This window comes from Piliocolobus tephrosceles, chromosome 2, assembly GCF_002776525.5.
Source record: "Piliocolobus tephrosceles isolate RC106 chromosome 2, ASM277652v3, whole genome shotgun sequence".
Lineage (NCBI taxonomy): Eukaryota > Metazoa > Chordata > Mammalia > Primates > Cercopithecidae > Piliocolobus > Piliocolobus tephrosceles.
In genome coordinates, this window is record NC_045435.1 from 43889720 (window position 1) to 43905558 (window position 15839).

General features: G+C 42.1%; 1 protein-coding gene across 2 annotated transcripts in view; it reads left to right on the plus strand.

Moving 5' to 3' along the window:
* Window positions 1-15563, plus strand: part of KBTBD12 (kelch repeat and BTB domain containing 12) — a 78789-nt gene extending 63226 nt beyond the window's left edge. Inside the window, exons 6-7 of one of the 2 annotated variants that reach the window (XM_031935033.1) lie at window positions 11961-12143; window positions 15373-15563. In XM_031935033.1, the coding sequence (XP_031790893.1) occupies window positions 11961-12142 (182 nt within the window). In that variant the 3' untranslated portion in view covers window position 12143; window positions 15373-15563. Of the gene's footprint in view, window positions 1-11960 lie in introns of both variants that reach the window. The other variant, XM_023211249.1, reaches the window with a different exon arrangement.
* The last annotated feature ends 276 nt before the right edge of the window (window positions 15564-15839 follow it).

Genomic DNA, 15839 nt, shown 5'->3' on the forward strand with positions numbered 1-15839 from the left:
GCATTTGAAGACAGACAAATGAAAATTACCCAATCTAAATAACAAAGAGAAAAAAATTTAAAAAGTGAACATACCTCAGCGACAATACCAAAAAGTCTATAATGTCATCATATCCCAGAAGGAGAGGAGAAAGGATGTGGGTGCATAAAAAAATTTGAAGAAATAACGGCTGAAACTTGCCAAATTTGACGAAAGACATACATTTATAGATTTAAAAAGCCCACAAAACTAAAAACAGAATAAACTTGGAAAAACCCACATACAAATACATTATAATCAACCAAAGATAAAGAAAACAATTTTTGAAAGAAGCCAGAGAAAAACAAAAGATAACAATGAGGGAACAATTATTAGAATGACTGAATTTCTCAAACCATGCAGGCCCGAAGGCTGTGGAACAGAATTTTTAAAGCATTAATTAAAAGAACTGTCTAGATTCTATATCCAGCAAAAATATCCTTCAGAATGAGGGCAAAATTAAGATAAGATATTCCTAGGTGAAGAAAAACTAAGATAATTTATTCTCAGCAGAACTACTCATAAAGAGAAAGCTAAAGAAATTCTTCAGATGGAAAGCAAATGATACCATAGAGAAACCTGGAACCTCAGGAGTCAAGGGAAAGAAACAGAAAAGACAAATACCTGGGTAAATATAATGGACTATTTTTCTTATCTTCAATTCTCTAGAATACGTGTAACTGTTGATAGCAAAAATGTTCACATTTTCTAGCATGTTTATGTTACATAGCAAGGGTCATTTCCTTGGACCATGTTTGTGACAACAATTACAACATGGGGCGAGGGTAAGGGACTTACATGGTGGAAAGAGTCACACGTTCCACTTGAAGTGATAAAACGTTATACCAAAGTAGTCTGTTTTAAAGTTAAGTATGTATATTATGCTTTGAACAATTACTATACAAGGAAGTATAGTCAAAAACTCAAATTAAAATGGAATATTTAAAATACTCAAATAATCCAAAAAGAAGGCAGGAAAGAGAAAACAAAGGGAAAAAAAAATTTTTTTTTTTGAGATGGAGTCTCGCTCTGTCATTCAGGCTGGAGTGCAGTAGTGCAATCTCGGCTCACTGCAACCTCCGCCTCCCGGGTTCAAGCAATTCTCCTGTCTCAACTTCCCAAGTAGCTGGGATTACCGTGCCACCACTCCTGGTTAATTTTTGTATTTTTAGTAGAGACAGGGTTTCACCATGTTGGCCAGTCTGGTCTCAAACTTCCGACCTCGTGATCCACTCGCCTTGGCGTCCCAAAGTGCAGGATTACAGGCATGAACTACCGCATCCAGCTGGGAAAAATTTTTTGAATAATAAAATAGTAGACCTAAGTCCAAATTTATTAATATTTATTAAATATAATGGTCTAACCCAAGGATTAGCAAACAGTAGCTCACAGGTGAATTCTTATAAATAAAATATATAAATATATATTATATATAAAAGATATACAAATACATAACATATAAAATATATAAATATATTATATATAATATATAAATATATAACATATAAATACATAATATATAAAAATCTATAAATAAAATAAAATATTATTAAAAATAAATATTTTTATAAATAAAATGTTATTGGAAAACACCTACACCCATTCACTTGCATCTGGAGTCTAAACAAATTAATTAAAAGATAAAGATTGTCACAATGGATAAAGAAACCAGACCCAACTATATACTGTCTATAAGAAATCAAATTTAAATAGAATGCCATAAGTAAGTTAAAAGTAGAAGTAGGGGAAAAGACATACCATGCATAAACTAATCAAAAGAACAATGGAGTGGCTGTATTAATATGAGGCAAAGTAAGTTACCAGGGGTAAGAAGGAGCATTCCATGGTGATAAAATGATTAATTTGCTTAGAAGATATAGCCATGCTAAATGTTATCTGCACCTAACCAAAAGCCTCAATATACATGAAACTAAAACTGATAGAAGGGAAAGGAGAAGAAATGAACAAACTCATATATATAGTTGGAGACTTCAATGTTCTTCTTTCATTAAACAATAGAATAAGTAGTTCAGAAAACCAACAAGGACATAGAAGAACTGAACACCACCACCAACCAACTGGATCTTATTGACATTCATAGAATACTTCATCCAACAACAGCAGAATACATATTCTTTTCAACAGCACACAGAATAGTCATCAAGATAGACCATATCTTAGTTATAAACCATATCTTAAATTATTAAAAGAATTAAAACCACAAAAAAAAATGCCCCCTGACCATAATGGCATTAAACTTGAAATCAAATACAGAATGATAACAGGAAGATACTCAGAAATTAAACAACACATTTCCAATAATGCATGTGCCAAAGAGGAAGCTTCAAGGGAAATTAGAAAATATTTTGAACTAAGCAAAAACAAAAATAGAATAAAGGTCTCAGGTCAACAATCTGAGCTTCTACCATAAAAAACTAGATAAAAAATAGAAACAAAGATCCAAAGCAAGTGAAGAAAGGAAATAATAAAGATAACAGCAGAAATTAAAAACAAAGAAACAATTGAGAACATAAATGAGCCAAAAACTGTTTTTTTTAAAACAACAACAACAACAACAACAAAATAAACCTCTAGCCAAACTGAAAATGACAAAAGTAGAAAAGACACAAATTGCCAATAATCAGGAATGAAAGAAAGAGTATGATTACAGACCTCACAGACATCAGCAGGCCAATAAGGGGAATCCTACAAACAACTCTATACATGTGACTTTAACTCTTACATGTGACTTGATGCATAAATTTATCTATAGATAAATTTCACAGCTAAGATAAAATGGACAAATTCCTCAAAGCCATGAAGTACCAAAACTCACCTATGAAGAACAAATGATGTTGAAACATTTGGACCTCCATATGCAAAAAAAGAACCATAGACTATACCTCACAAAAACTAACTCATAATGGATCTAAATATAACATAAAACTTTTAAAGTTCTAGAAGATAACACAGAAGAAAATCATGACCTTAGATTAGGCAAATTGTTCTAACATGTGACACTGAAAGCATGATCCATAAAGGAAAATGGATAGATTGAACTTCATCAAAATGAAAAATTTTTGCTGTGCAAAAGACAGTTGAGAATGAAAAGAATAACTGCAGACTCTGAAAAACTATTTGCAAACCACATGTCCAACAAACTTCTATCCAGAACATAGAAAGAATTCTCAAAACTCAGCAGTAAGGAAACAAACACAGCAATGAATAAATGGGCAAAAGATTTGAGCAGACAGTTCACTAAAGAAGATATATAGATGTGAAATAAGATGTTCAACAACATAAGTCATTAGAGAAATGCAAATTAAAATCAAATGAGATATCACTACACAACTATTCAAATGGCTGTTTTTAATACAACATGAAGAGCTGATGAGAGCATGGAGCAACAAAAACTGTCAGTTATTACCAGTGGGAATGCAAAATGGTACAGCCACCCTAAAAAAGTTTCTAATTTCTTATGAAGTTAAAATATATTTACCACATGATCCAGCACATGGTATTAGTATTTACCCAAGAAAAAAACTTATATTAACATGAAAACTGATACATGAATATTTACGATAGCTCTATTTATAATTGCCAATATTGAAAACAATCCAAATGTCCTTAAACAGATAAATGGATAAAAAACTGTGGTACAATGGAATACTACTCAGCAGTAAAAAGGGACATACTAATAAAACATCCACCATGTGGATGAATATCAGAGACACTGCTGAGTCGAAGAAGCCAGGCTCAAAAGTTTACATATGGTATTCTGTTTATATGGCTTTCTAGAAAAGGCAAAACTACAGGGACAGAGAACAGAGTTTCTTGGAGGAATGAAACTGATAATGATAGTGGCTACAGAAATCTACACATGTGTTAAACTCTGGCAACTCTAGACTCCCCAAAAAGTTAGTTTTACTGTATGTGAATTTTTAAAATAATAAAAAGCTGAGTGGACATACCCTCCTAGGTACTTAGAATGGCAATTCCAGAATTTGTGTCTACATACATATGTGTAGGCTGAGCTTTTGAACCACACTGGTAGACTACCGCACTCTTCCAAACTTGCTGGTCGAGGGCCTAACCCTTTGTCAGATAATTTCATCGTATAGGCCTTCCACTTGTGCTTAAAGAAAGCTTAATGCATTTTCTGAAAATGTCTAAGAACCATTTCCTGTTTTAACTCTTACATGTGACTTGATGCATAAAACACTCTATATTCTTATAAATAAACCCAGAATAGTTAGAGTTCATTTATAATCTATTACATGGAATACCAATTATCCCTTAATAAAAAGTGACTTTACATATCCATTTTTTTAATTTGATGGAAATATAAAATCTGTGATTAATTAAATTCATACACAGAGAATGTTGCTATGCAGCCTTTTATAATTATGCTTGTATACGCTAGAGAACAATAAAGAACTGTGCTCCTCTGTTCCATTTCTTTTGCAGGTAAGCAACTACATACATACAGACATTCATTTGTTTCTTTTTTGCCCACTTGGTGGATGATCAGCCTCCTCCACTGGCCAGGGCCATCTGCTGGTCATGCCCATTTGTGACAGTCATGATGTTCCCTTTTTTGTTTGAGTCAGGGGCTGTTAAATTGCCTCTTTCACTGACAGGTAGCTCCCTTACCACTAGGGAGGGTAGGTACCACCCCTTACTCAAAGACAAGCCTACCAGCTGGGCTAGCCAAGTTAGCCTGAGGTCAGTTACTCACTGTATGGTTTATTATTTATTATTTATTCATGCACCCACTCATGCAAGACAGAATGAGATTCAAGATGGCTTATCATGGGCCATCAAATCATCAACACAATAAGATCAAATACAACACACATAGCATCAAACACAGCCAGATAGAAATGATGAAGGGAAAATAAAGACAGAAAAAAAAGTTAAGCAAGACAGAGGTAAAGTTGGTATGCAAGTATGCCCCAAAGCTCTTATGCAGTGGCCATATACAGACCACCAGTTTATCTCTGATCTCACGAGAGTCCAGAGCAAAAAGGAAAAGAATGTTCGGTTACAGATTTGCAGTACCCTCCGGGGAAGAACAAATCCCTTGTTAGAGGACACACATCTTTTAAACACGAGAGAAACTTCTCCCCATAGCCTCACATAGGGTAGTGGGAAATGTCCTCAATAATATTCCTAAAATAAACAAAATAGCAAGTTAGTATTTCACCAAAGAGCAAGTCAGAGGAAATCTACATGGGATGAAAAAGCACCCGACGGCTTCAGTTTTCTGATAGTCTGAGTTCAAGGATGAAATTTAAACTAAAGCGTTGTTTCTCAAACTTCCCCACTGAAGTACCTCCAGCAACAGAGAGCACTCCCTAAAAAGCATGAGGTGCGGCCCACGGCAGCCTACCATACACAGGGAATTTCTATGACGCCTTATTATTTACCTCAAGAAAACATGTCAATTTCGTATTTATTCCATAATGTATCTGTGCCTGTTTTCCTGTAAAACAGTGTTTTAAGTTGTTTACTATTGGAGTGGCAAGGTGCAGGAGAGTTTCCTGACTGCCTTCATGAGTGCTTTAAGTGTGCCTGTTTCTGGAAAGTTAACTGAATTGAGTGGCGCTAACACGGGTTCATCCTCCTGTTTCTTCTTCCTTGTTAGTGGATGATACCTCAAGAACCCAAACTCACATAAATAGGTGGTTACAAATACCAATCGCTTTCTCCTAAAGTGATTTATTCATACACCCACTCAGGCAAGACAGAATGAGATTCAAGGTGGCTTATCATGGACCATCACATCATCAACACAGTAAGGTCAAATACAACACACATAGCATCAAACGCAGCCAGACAGAAATGAAAGTCAATCAGGAAACAAGATGAAGGGAAAATAAACACAGAAAAATAAGTTAAGCAAGACAGGGATAAAGTTGGTATGCTCTCCTAAAGTTGGCCTCCTCTCCTAAAGCAGCGCTTCAGGAACTCTGCTAGGGTGAAAACTTAGGAGAGCACCAAGAATGACCCCAAGAAGATGCACAAAGTCTTCAGGCTATTCTTGGTGAAATGTTGACATGTATGTTCTTCCTGAGAGTTCATCTCTGGGGCCATAGGAGAGATCTGCCAACTAGCACACTCTCATTCACAGTTCAGAAAACTCTCTGATGAGCTTCTTTAGTTTGCATTAATGCGATGATTTTCATCCCTGCAAATAAGAGATTTCTAAGAAAGATGTGATATGTATACATGGTTTTAAAAAAAAAAAAAACCCTCCCTAATAAACAATGAAAAGAACAAATTAATGCAGAAAATCCATCTATTCTGAAATTTTTTAAAAAGTCCAGCCTGCGTTAATTTGAATAAGGACACTGAAAGCCTTCATCCAACTAAAACAAAACAAAGCAAAACCCAGCCATGGCAACGGTAAAAGATGCACTCCAAGACATGTGCAGTGAATGAGATGGGAAAGGCTACTTCACCTGGGTGGGAAGATAATTGAGAAGATGCCACAATTGTACCAGACACCTGTCATTGTTTGGGCCATCCGTTGTCCAAGCCCTCTCCCTTCAGAGTGGATGCAGTGCCCTGCTCCCACTGGAAGGCCAGACGCGGGGCCTTCCCCAGCTACCCTCTGACTGACAGTACCAGTGTTGTGCCAAGCAGCTTCTCACGCCAGGACCCAGAGGGGTCAGCAGCGTGTCCAGCAGTTGTGCCCACCAGCTGCAGCAGGCAGTGTGAAGGAACAGTGGTGGCTCTCTGGCCAGATTGGGCCTCTCCTCAGTCTGGAGAACTGCGTTCTTTCCAATAAATCCCCATTTTGCTAAAGCTGGCCAACATTGGTTTCTGTTGTTGCTACCAAGAACTCCGAAATAACAGGCATGACCCCTTGTGCATTTAACAACACAACTTTGAAACATAAAGCAGAAACTATTGGAAACAGTCACATAAATGGATAAATCCACAAAATTTGCATGGACTTTTTCAGAAATCCATGGATCTAATTGATTTTTTAAAGCTAAAGCAAAAAGAGATCCAGAACTGAGCTGCCCAGCACAGCACAATGGTCAGTAGCCACTTACAACTATCTGAATTTCAACTTAAGCTAATTCAAATTAAATAAAATGGAAAAATCACTTCCTCAGTCTCACTAGCCACATTTCAAATTACTCCACACCACATATGGGCAGTGGTTACCTCTATTGGACAGCACAGATTACAGAACATTTCCCTCATCACAGTGAGTTCTCTTGGACAGCACTGGTATCAAGGATTTAAACAGCATAATTAGCAACTTAAATGTCATAGAAATATAGAACCTTATGCCAAACAAACAAAACCTATACCTTCCTTTTAAACACTTAGAGAACACATACATTGACTAACCATAAATTACAGCAAAGAGGCCAGGCATGGGGGCTCACGCCCGTAATCCCAGCACTTTGGGTGGCTGAGGCGGGCGAATCACCTGAGGTCAGGAGTTCGAGACCAGCCTGACCAACATGGAGAAACCCCGTCTCTACTAAAAATACAAAATTAGCTGGGTGTGGTGGCACATGCCTGTAATCCCAACTACTAGAGAGGTAGAGGCAGGAGAATTGCTTGAACCCGGGAGGCAGAGGTTGCAGTGAGCCGAGATCGAACCATTGTACTCCAGCCTGGGCAACAAGAGCGAAACTCTGTCTTGAACAACAACAACAAAAAATTAGGACAAAGGAAAATCTCAATATATTTCCCAAAATAGAAATTACAGAAGCGATATGTGCTCTCCATAATGCAATTAAATTAGAAGCATTCAGTGAAAGGGTAGTCAAGTGCACATGCGTGTACTAACACATACACTCAGCTGGAGAGGTTAAAACATTTTCCTAAATAAGTCTTGGGTTAAAGCAGAACTTAGGCCTGAGATTGCAAACTATGGAGAAATTTGAACTGCACCAGAAATCTTCTAAAAAGAGGTACTCGGAAGAAATGTATAGCCTTAAGTGCACGTTAGAAGACATTGAAATATGAAAAAAAGGAACTAAGCATCCATTTCAAGAAGATAGAACAAGAGAAGATAAAACAAGCTTGGTTCAAATTAATCTGTCTCTAGCACATTTCAAAGTTTTTGGTTTGAGGTAAGAGATCTAACAGAATTCCCTGGTTTTGGCACTGCTAGTGTAATTGTTGGGTTACTTTATTTTATTTATTTATTTATTTATTTATTTATTTATTTATTTATTTATTTATTTGAGATGGAGTCTCGCTCTGTCGCACAGGCTGGAATGCAGTGGTGCAATCTCAGCTCATTGCAACCTCTACCTCCTGGGTTCAAGTAACTCTCCTGCCTCAGCCTCCCAAGTAGCTGGGACTACAGTTTGGTGCCCCCACGCCCAGCTAATTTTTGTATTTTTAGTAGAGACGGGGTTTCACCATGTTGGCCAGGCTGGTCTCGAACTCCTGACCTCATGTGATCCGCCCACCTTGGCCTCCCAAAGTGCTGGGATTAGAGGCATGAACCACCATGCCTGGCCAAGTGTAGTTGTCTTTGATTGGATTATAATTCCATCCATAAACCACCCCTCTGTGGCCAGGAGGAATGCAGTACTCTGAGTCAGCCAATGGGTTATTTTAAATAAATTACATTGAAAGACATAAAACATTTCTCCCACTCCCAAAATTGAGAAATACATCATGCTGCATGATTCGAAAACTGTTAAGATGTTACCTTTCCCAATCTGATTTATAAATTTAATAAAAATCCAATCAAAATAATACAAATTCTGTTTTAGATTTTTGGTTGGTTTTCATTTTTAGAAATTTCACATTATATACCAAATTAGAAAGAATAATACAATTAAGTCAATCTGACCACACCAATTTCAACAATTTTGCTGTTCTTATTTCCAAACGCACTTTTTCTTTTCTTCTTTTTACTTTTCTTTACTGGAGTACTTTAAAACAAATCTAATAATCAGGTCATTTTATCAAAAAATACATTAATATCCATCTCTAACTGGATGGATATTTTAATATACCTACTGTGTGAAATTCACACCTATGCACATAATCCCTTACTATTGTCTGATATACATCCCAGATTCTAGACTATCTAAGACAGCTTGTTCCATGTGCTTCTTCAGAGCCTGGTTCTGCCATGTATCAGTTGTCAATCCTGAGGCAAGTTAACTAGCTTTTCTGGACCTGTTACCTTTTCTACAAAATGGAGAAAATAATAAATCCTTCGCAGATGATTGTTCAAAAGACTAAATGAGATCACACATTTAAAGCACCTAATACTATCCAATAAATAGTCATTATTATTAACATAACAGATTCTGATATAAATAGAATTACTTCTAAAAACAGTTTATCCCACTTTTGATGTTGCTGAGATTGGTTAGTGGGTTCAAGTATATTTGGGGATTGGGGATTTATTTCATTAGGTTTTGGAGGAAACAAATTCTGTAATCCAGTGTCCTGCCAGTTTTCCTCAAAAGTTCCCACTTTTTCTCCAGCATGTTTGTGATACATACCCAGGTGTGAGAAAGATTGTCTTTTTGGCCAGGCACGGTGGCTCACGCTTGTAATCCCAGCACTTTGGGAGGCTGAGGCAGGTGGTTCACAAGGTCAGGAGATTGAGACCATCCTGGCCAACATGGTGAAACCCTGTCTGTAATAAAAATACAAAAATGAGCTGGGAGTGGTGGCAGGTGCCTGCAAATATGTGGAAGGGTTGAATAACAAGGCCTAATGAACACGTGGAACACCACAGCCAATAGCTACAGGATATATATCCTTTATGAGCACACGCGGACCATTTTCAAAAATTAACTTCAAAATGCTGAAACTAGGCTGGGCACTTTACACACATTATGTTCTTTAGTTATCATAAAATTGTTAAAAAGGCGTCCAAGCTGGAAATCTTCCATTTGTCCCTCCACACTCACCCGCTACCCTTCCCCACCTCTCGCTGTGTCCTTCCAGGATGGCCTCTATAGACAGCATTAATGGTTCCTTTCCTCTCTGGCTTCTGGTTGGTTCAGTTAGCAGGAGGAAAGAGCAGGAAATTATCAGGTGAGAAAAAGGAGAGTCAGGGTATATCATAAACATTTACAATTTTATGTAGATTGTGATGCTTTGACATCTTAAGAGGCCTTTCTGGTTGGGGAATGATTGCCCTCCCCAGGCTGGACAGTCCTTAAGGACAAGAAAGGGCTCTGCCTAGAGCACGTGTTTGCTGTGCACACGAGCCAGCCCAGAGCCACACCTCCTCTGTCTGGCCCCGACACCCCAGGAGACAGTGTGCCTCTGCCTTAGTCATCCCAGGGCCAGGCACCAGGCAACTAGCGACCACTCCTGTCCCACACCCACTGAAATTATTCAAACCAGCCAGTCCTAAGGTGTCCACTCTCCCCTGCCTGGACTCTCACCTTCCCCTCACTCCTGTCTTCTGCCTCCTGCCTCTGGGATCTGTGAGGATAAGAAACCTTGCTTCCCTGAGCCTCTCCCTTGCTTCTACCTGACTTTCACATAAAAAGAGAAAAAAATGCAAGGTATTTGCCCTCCCTGCTGCCTCCCTGCTGAGGACGGCTATGTCCGTCTTTCTCTGCCCAAGCCAGGTGCTGCTCCCCAGACAGGTCCCCTGTTGCAGCTCCAGTGCTCACTTCCTCCCTCGCCTTCCAGGTCTAGGGACAGTGACAGCCCCTTGCTGTGATTAGTCCTGGGTACCGTGCCATCCCCCTTGGGCCTTCCTAAGCCCTGCTCACAGTGTTCTAAAGGTCCCTTGACTGAACCGTTCATGTTGCCCAGGTGGCGTGTGCTGTGTTTCCACAGGACCCCAGCTGACAGCGTCCCTATCTCAAACACAAGCTCAGAGGGCAGCGCTAGCCCAGGGCCACATGACTCCAGCCGCGCCTCCTCTATGGGGCTGGAAATAGGGCAGTTTCAACCCTTGTTCGCATCATTGCTAAATCATTTGTATGGCACTGGAACACTTTTCCATCTGGAGACAACGGCATGCCCTATTAGAACTTCTTGAATACTTTTTGACTGAATTGTGAACGTGGCTTTTCTTCATTTCTTAGAAGTCAGGAACACTGTCTTCCATTTAAAGTATCTTTATTCAGTTGTTAATTAATTTTTGGTGTTTAAGTCCTGCTGTGATTTGAGTTTCTTCTCTCTGAAACTCATGTTGAAATTTGGTCCCCGGTGTGGCGGTGGGAGGTGTCTGGTCATGGATCCCTCATTAATAGATTAATACCCTCCCTTGGGGGTGAACTTGGGCTCTCATAAGAATGGATTAGTTCCTGGGAGAGGGGGCTGTTAAAAACAGTCTGGCGGCCGGGCGACGTGGCTCACGCCTGCAATCCCAGCACTTTGGGAGGCCAAGGCAGGCAGATCACAAGGTCAGGAGTTCGAGACCAGCCTGATCAACATCATGAAACCCCGTCTCTACTAAAAATACAAAAATTAGCCAGGCATGGTGGCACGTGCCTGTAATCCCAGCTACTCAGAAGGCTGAGGCAGCAGAATTGCTTGAACCCAGGAGGCAGAGGTTGCAGTGAACAAGATTGTGCCAGTGCACTCTAGCCTGGGTGACAGAGCAAGACTCTGTCTCAAAAAAAAAAAAAGAAAAGAAAAACAGTCTGGCTTTCTTGGTTTCTCTCTTTTACTCCTTCCCTGTCCCAGTGACCTCTTTGCAAACACCCACTCCCCTTCCATTTTCTGCCATGAGTTGAAACAGCCAAGGCACCCACCAGATGCAGATCCCCAGTCTTGAACTTTTCTGCCACCAGAATTGTGAGCCAAATAAATGTCTTTTCTTGATAAACTACCCAGTCCTAGGTATTCTGTTACAGTAACAGCAAGTGGACTAAGATATTGCCTTTTGGAGGAAGTTACTCAGTATGGTGCTGATGGCCTCTGAATTTAATACCCACATAAGATTTTTGTCTTCCCACTTTGCTGTTTTTCAGATCGCCATGAGGTTATCTCCAAAGAAATATTGGAACTGGACCCGTGGGAAAACCAGTGGAATGTTGTAGCCATCAACGTCCTCATGCATGACAGTTATGATGTCTGCCTGGTGGCCAGGATGAATCCCCGAGACCTCATCCCCCCGCCTTCAGATTTGGTGGAAGAAGGCAATGAGCACTGAGGTGACCTTGCTGGAGGACCTCCCGCTGTGGCTGCAAACAAGGCCTTCAGAACGGAGAGGGCCCACAGCATCTCTGTCATGCCAGTCATATGCACTGCATGCGTAGTGGCCTGTGTGTGAAGAAGCAGTGTGTGCCGGGCACTGGGCGGGGGGCATGGGGAGTCTCCCTTCAGGGACTTCTCAGTCTGATAGGGTAAATGAGACACTACAAGGAAGAGGTGATGATGGCCACAGGAGGGGCACAGGGCCACAGGAGGGCAACAGATGGAGGGTCTCACTCTGCTGGGGACTCACACACAGCATTGCCAAGGAGTAGACCTTTGACTGGAGCCCCAAAAGGATGAGGAGGAAGCGGTCCCATGGGGGCAGTCGATGATGAGTTCATGGCAATAGCCAAGCAAGGGCCCAGATATGGAAAGCTCGTACCTGTCTGCAGACCCTGGCTGGGCCAGATTGCCTGGGGCACAGGGTTTGCAGTCAAGGCTGGAAAAATAGGTTGTAGCTAGATGACCAGTGCCTGAAAGAATGAGGAGTTGGACCTGGTCTGTAAGCCAGGGAATTAATTGTCTCAAAATAGTGAGTTAAGGGAGACTTCTCTCTGTGCTCTGTTCCAGCTTCAGTCTTATAAACACCGGCCATTCTCCTTCAGAATCCCCTTCTACTGAAGCAACGCCACCCAGCCCCTAACAGCCGAGACACTCAAGCCAGACCATAGTGGCCAGAGAATCCTGTCCTGGGCTGACTCTCTCTGGGACAGGAATGTGGGGTTTTCTGTCCACTCCAGGTGGAGCCTGGTCCACTCCGGGGCTGGCAGGGGGTGTCCTGGAGTGGGCTTACCCAGGCTGCCTTTGCCCACCTCTCAGACACATACGACCTTCTGTAGGGTAGTCCTGGCTGAACAGGACTGGCCCAAGCCACCCAAGCCAGGGACAGAGCAGGCTCTGGCTGAGGACAGGGGAAGTAGCATCTCCTCCAGCTGCTGCCACCCCCGTGGCCCAGCCTTTGCAATAAAGATGGAGCCACCCACTTCAGCCCACAATTGAGCATAATCAGAAGACAGTCACTCCCAAAATACATGTTAGAAACGACATTTAAATGACACATGGGAAGTCCGTCTATCTTACTTCCCATCTCTAATTCTGGAAGCACAGTGGAGTCAATGAGTGCATCTTCATAGCTGTTCTTCAGCAACTTCTCCAAAAAGTTTCACATTGCACAAGGCTCTTTCGGAAGCAGGAGTGGTCAGTAAATTCAGAGGGAGACAAACCCTAAGTAGAGACAGCTTTGTTTGGGCTGAGCTGTGTGACTGTGATGACCGCTAGCCTGTGCCCCTAGGTTCCAGCTGCCCACCAGGCAGGACAAGCAGGTCTTGCCAAAACTGGAGGCTGTTGGAAACCTATTTCTGCCACCAAGGAGAGGGACCAGGAGACCCAGCGTAGGTTGGCCCCAAGTAGGCTCGACTCTGGGAGGGTGGGGGCCCTGCCTTTCTCTTTGTACTTGTGCCCCAAGTGCACTCACAGTACCTGGCGTGTGGGTGACATTTTGGATGGCCAGCATGGGGCAGTGTTTCTCAGCCAGAGGGCCTGGGCCCCGAGCATGTCCAGGAATCTGAGTTAAAGTGAGCTTACTCTTTCCCCAGTGGATGGTCATGATTGATCTGTGCGTTCTTTTTCTTGATACAAAGATGTTCCTCCTAGCTGCTGTGTTGACTGTTGGCGACCAGGGTTGAGGATGGCCTCCGCAGGGCCTCCACTTCCCTGCATTCCTCTTCACAGAGTCACTGGGCCTACTCCACCTGCTTGAACAGTCCAGAAAGCTGCCACATCTCCCTGGCTCAAGGAGGCCTTGTTGGCATGTCATGGCACATCTCCTAGATGTTCAAGATCTGGGCTCCAGCCCCAGCTCTGCTAGTCAGCTAACCATGTGAACTCGGGCAAGATGACCTTTCTAAAGCCTCGTTTCCATTTCCCTCATATGCAGAGTTGAAGGAAAATATTAATACCTACTTTATAGGATTGGTGTGAGGATTGAGTAAGTGCTGAGCAAAGTGTCTATGAAATCTTGAAATAATAAGCATGTTTCAGCTGCTATTATTATTATCATCACTGTCATTATCGTTGCAGTCAGCACTTCCCAAAGCAAGGTGCCCAAAACAGATTCAGTGCTTTGGTGCAGTCCCTTGGGATTTAGGGGCAGATGTGCATATGGCTTGAGATGGTTCTTTTTTTCTTTCTTTTTTTTTTTTTTTTTTTTTTTTTGATGGAGTCTCTCTCTGTCACCAGGCTGGAGTGCAGTGGCATGATCTCAGCCCACTGCAACTTCCATCTGCCTGGTTCAAGTGATTCTCCTGCCTCAACCTCCAAAGTAGCTGAGACTATGGGCGCCCACCACCACGCCCAGCTAATTTTTGCATTTTTAGTAGAGACAGGGTTTCACCATGTTGGCCAGGATGGTCTCGATCTCTTGACCTCGTGATCTGCCCGCCTCGACCTCCCAAAGTGCTGGGATTACAGGTGTGAGCCCCTGTGCCTGGCTGAGATGGTTCTTAATTTCCCATACCCTGTTGCTTGGCTCCTCCAGTTGGCGGCTGAGAGTCAAGCAAGGGTTTACTCGGATCTGAGGCCCCTAATATCCTCAATGGACACATTCAGAGCCCTGCGGCAGCTCAGCAGAGACACTTGAGGGTCACACTGGGTGAGACCATCACCTGCCTGTGGGAGGCCAGATAAATGGGTAAACACCATTCCTGTCGAATGCGAGGTCTGGGCAGTGTCCCAGTGGAGATTTCCAGAGACTGCTGAGGGAGGACCGAGAAGGGGCATGACCTCTGCTGCAGCCAGGATGGCAGTGACCAGGAGCTGGCTTAGCACTGAAGGGAGGCAGGCATCAAGGGCAGGATTTCTCAAACTTCTTCTGAGGAATCCCTGAGGCTGAAACTGGTGCTTCACAGATTTCACATGTCTGATCTTGATTTTTCTTTGATTCCATACAACAGATTGCGTGCCTGGGTTAGTGCCTATTTTAAGTTCTTGGTGCTTCTTGTCTGACTTCTGTATTTGCAATTAAAAAGAACATGACCCTCCCCACCTGCAGCCAGATACTGTTAGAAATTCAACTTTGAAATATATTCCTATCACTCCTGTTTTCACTTTAATAGAAGGCTGTTGCAGTACTGCACGATGGGCTCTTATAAAACTTCTACTATCTGCTAATTCTTATCTTTGTGACAGGACTGTTTGACACTGAGCAAGGAAACACAATAAGGAAGTAATTTGGATGCTGGCAGAAGCCTGCAGCTGTCAACCACAGCCTGCCCCAGTGTGTTCAACACGGTGGCATTGTTCTCCCTGACTTCATAATGAGCAAATGCTTCACATTTGAACTTACAGAATAAATTTTTACTAATAAAAGATCACTTTCATCTTGTTTTTCACACTGCAGTTCCAGGAGATGCTGAGGGTCCCTTGAGTTGGGGAGTGGCAGCCAGGGGACAAGCAGCAGCAGGCCCGGGGCAGGGCCGCGAGATGGCTGGGGCAGCAGGGGCATCCCCAGGGTGCTGCACAAGAGGGCAGCCAGGAAACTGGGGAGAGGCTGGGCACGGTGGCTCATGCCTGCAATCCCAACACTTTGGGAGGCTGAGGCAGACGGATCGCCTGAGGTCAGGAGTTCGAGACCAGCCTGGCCAACATGATGAAAC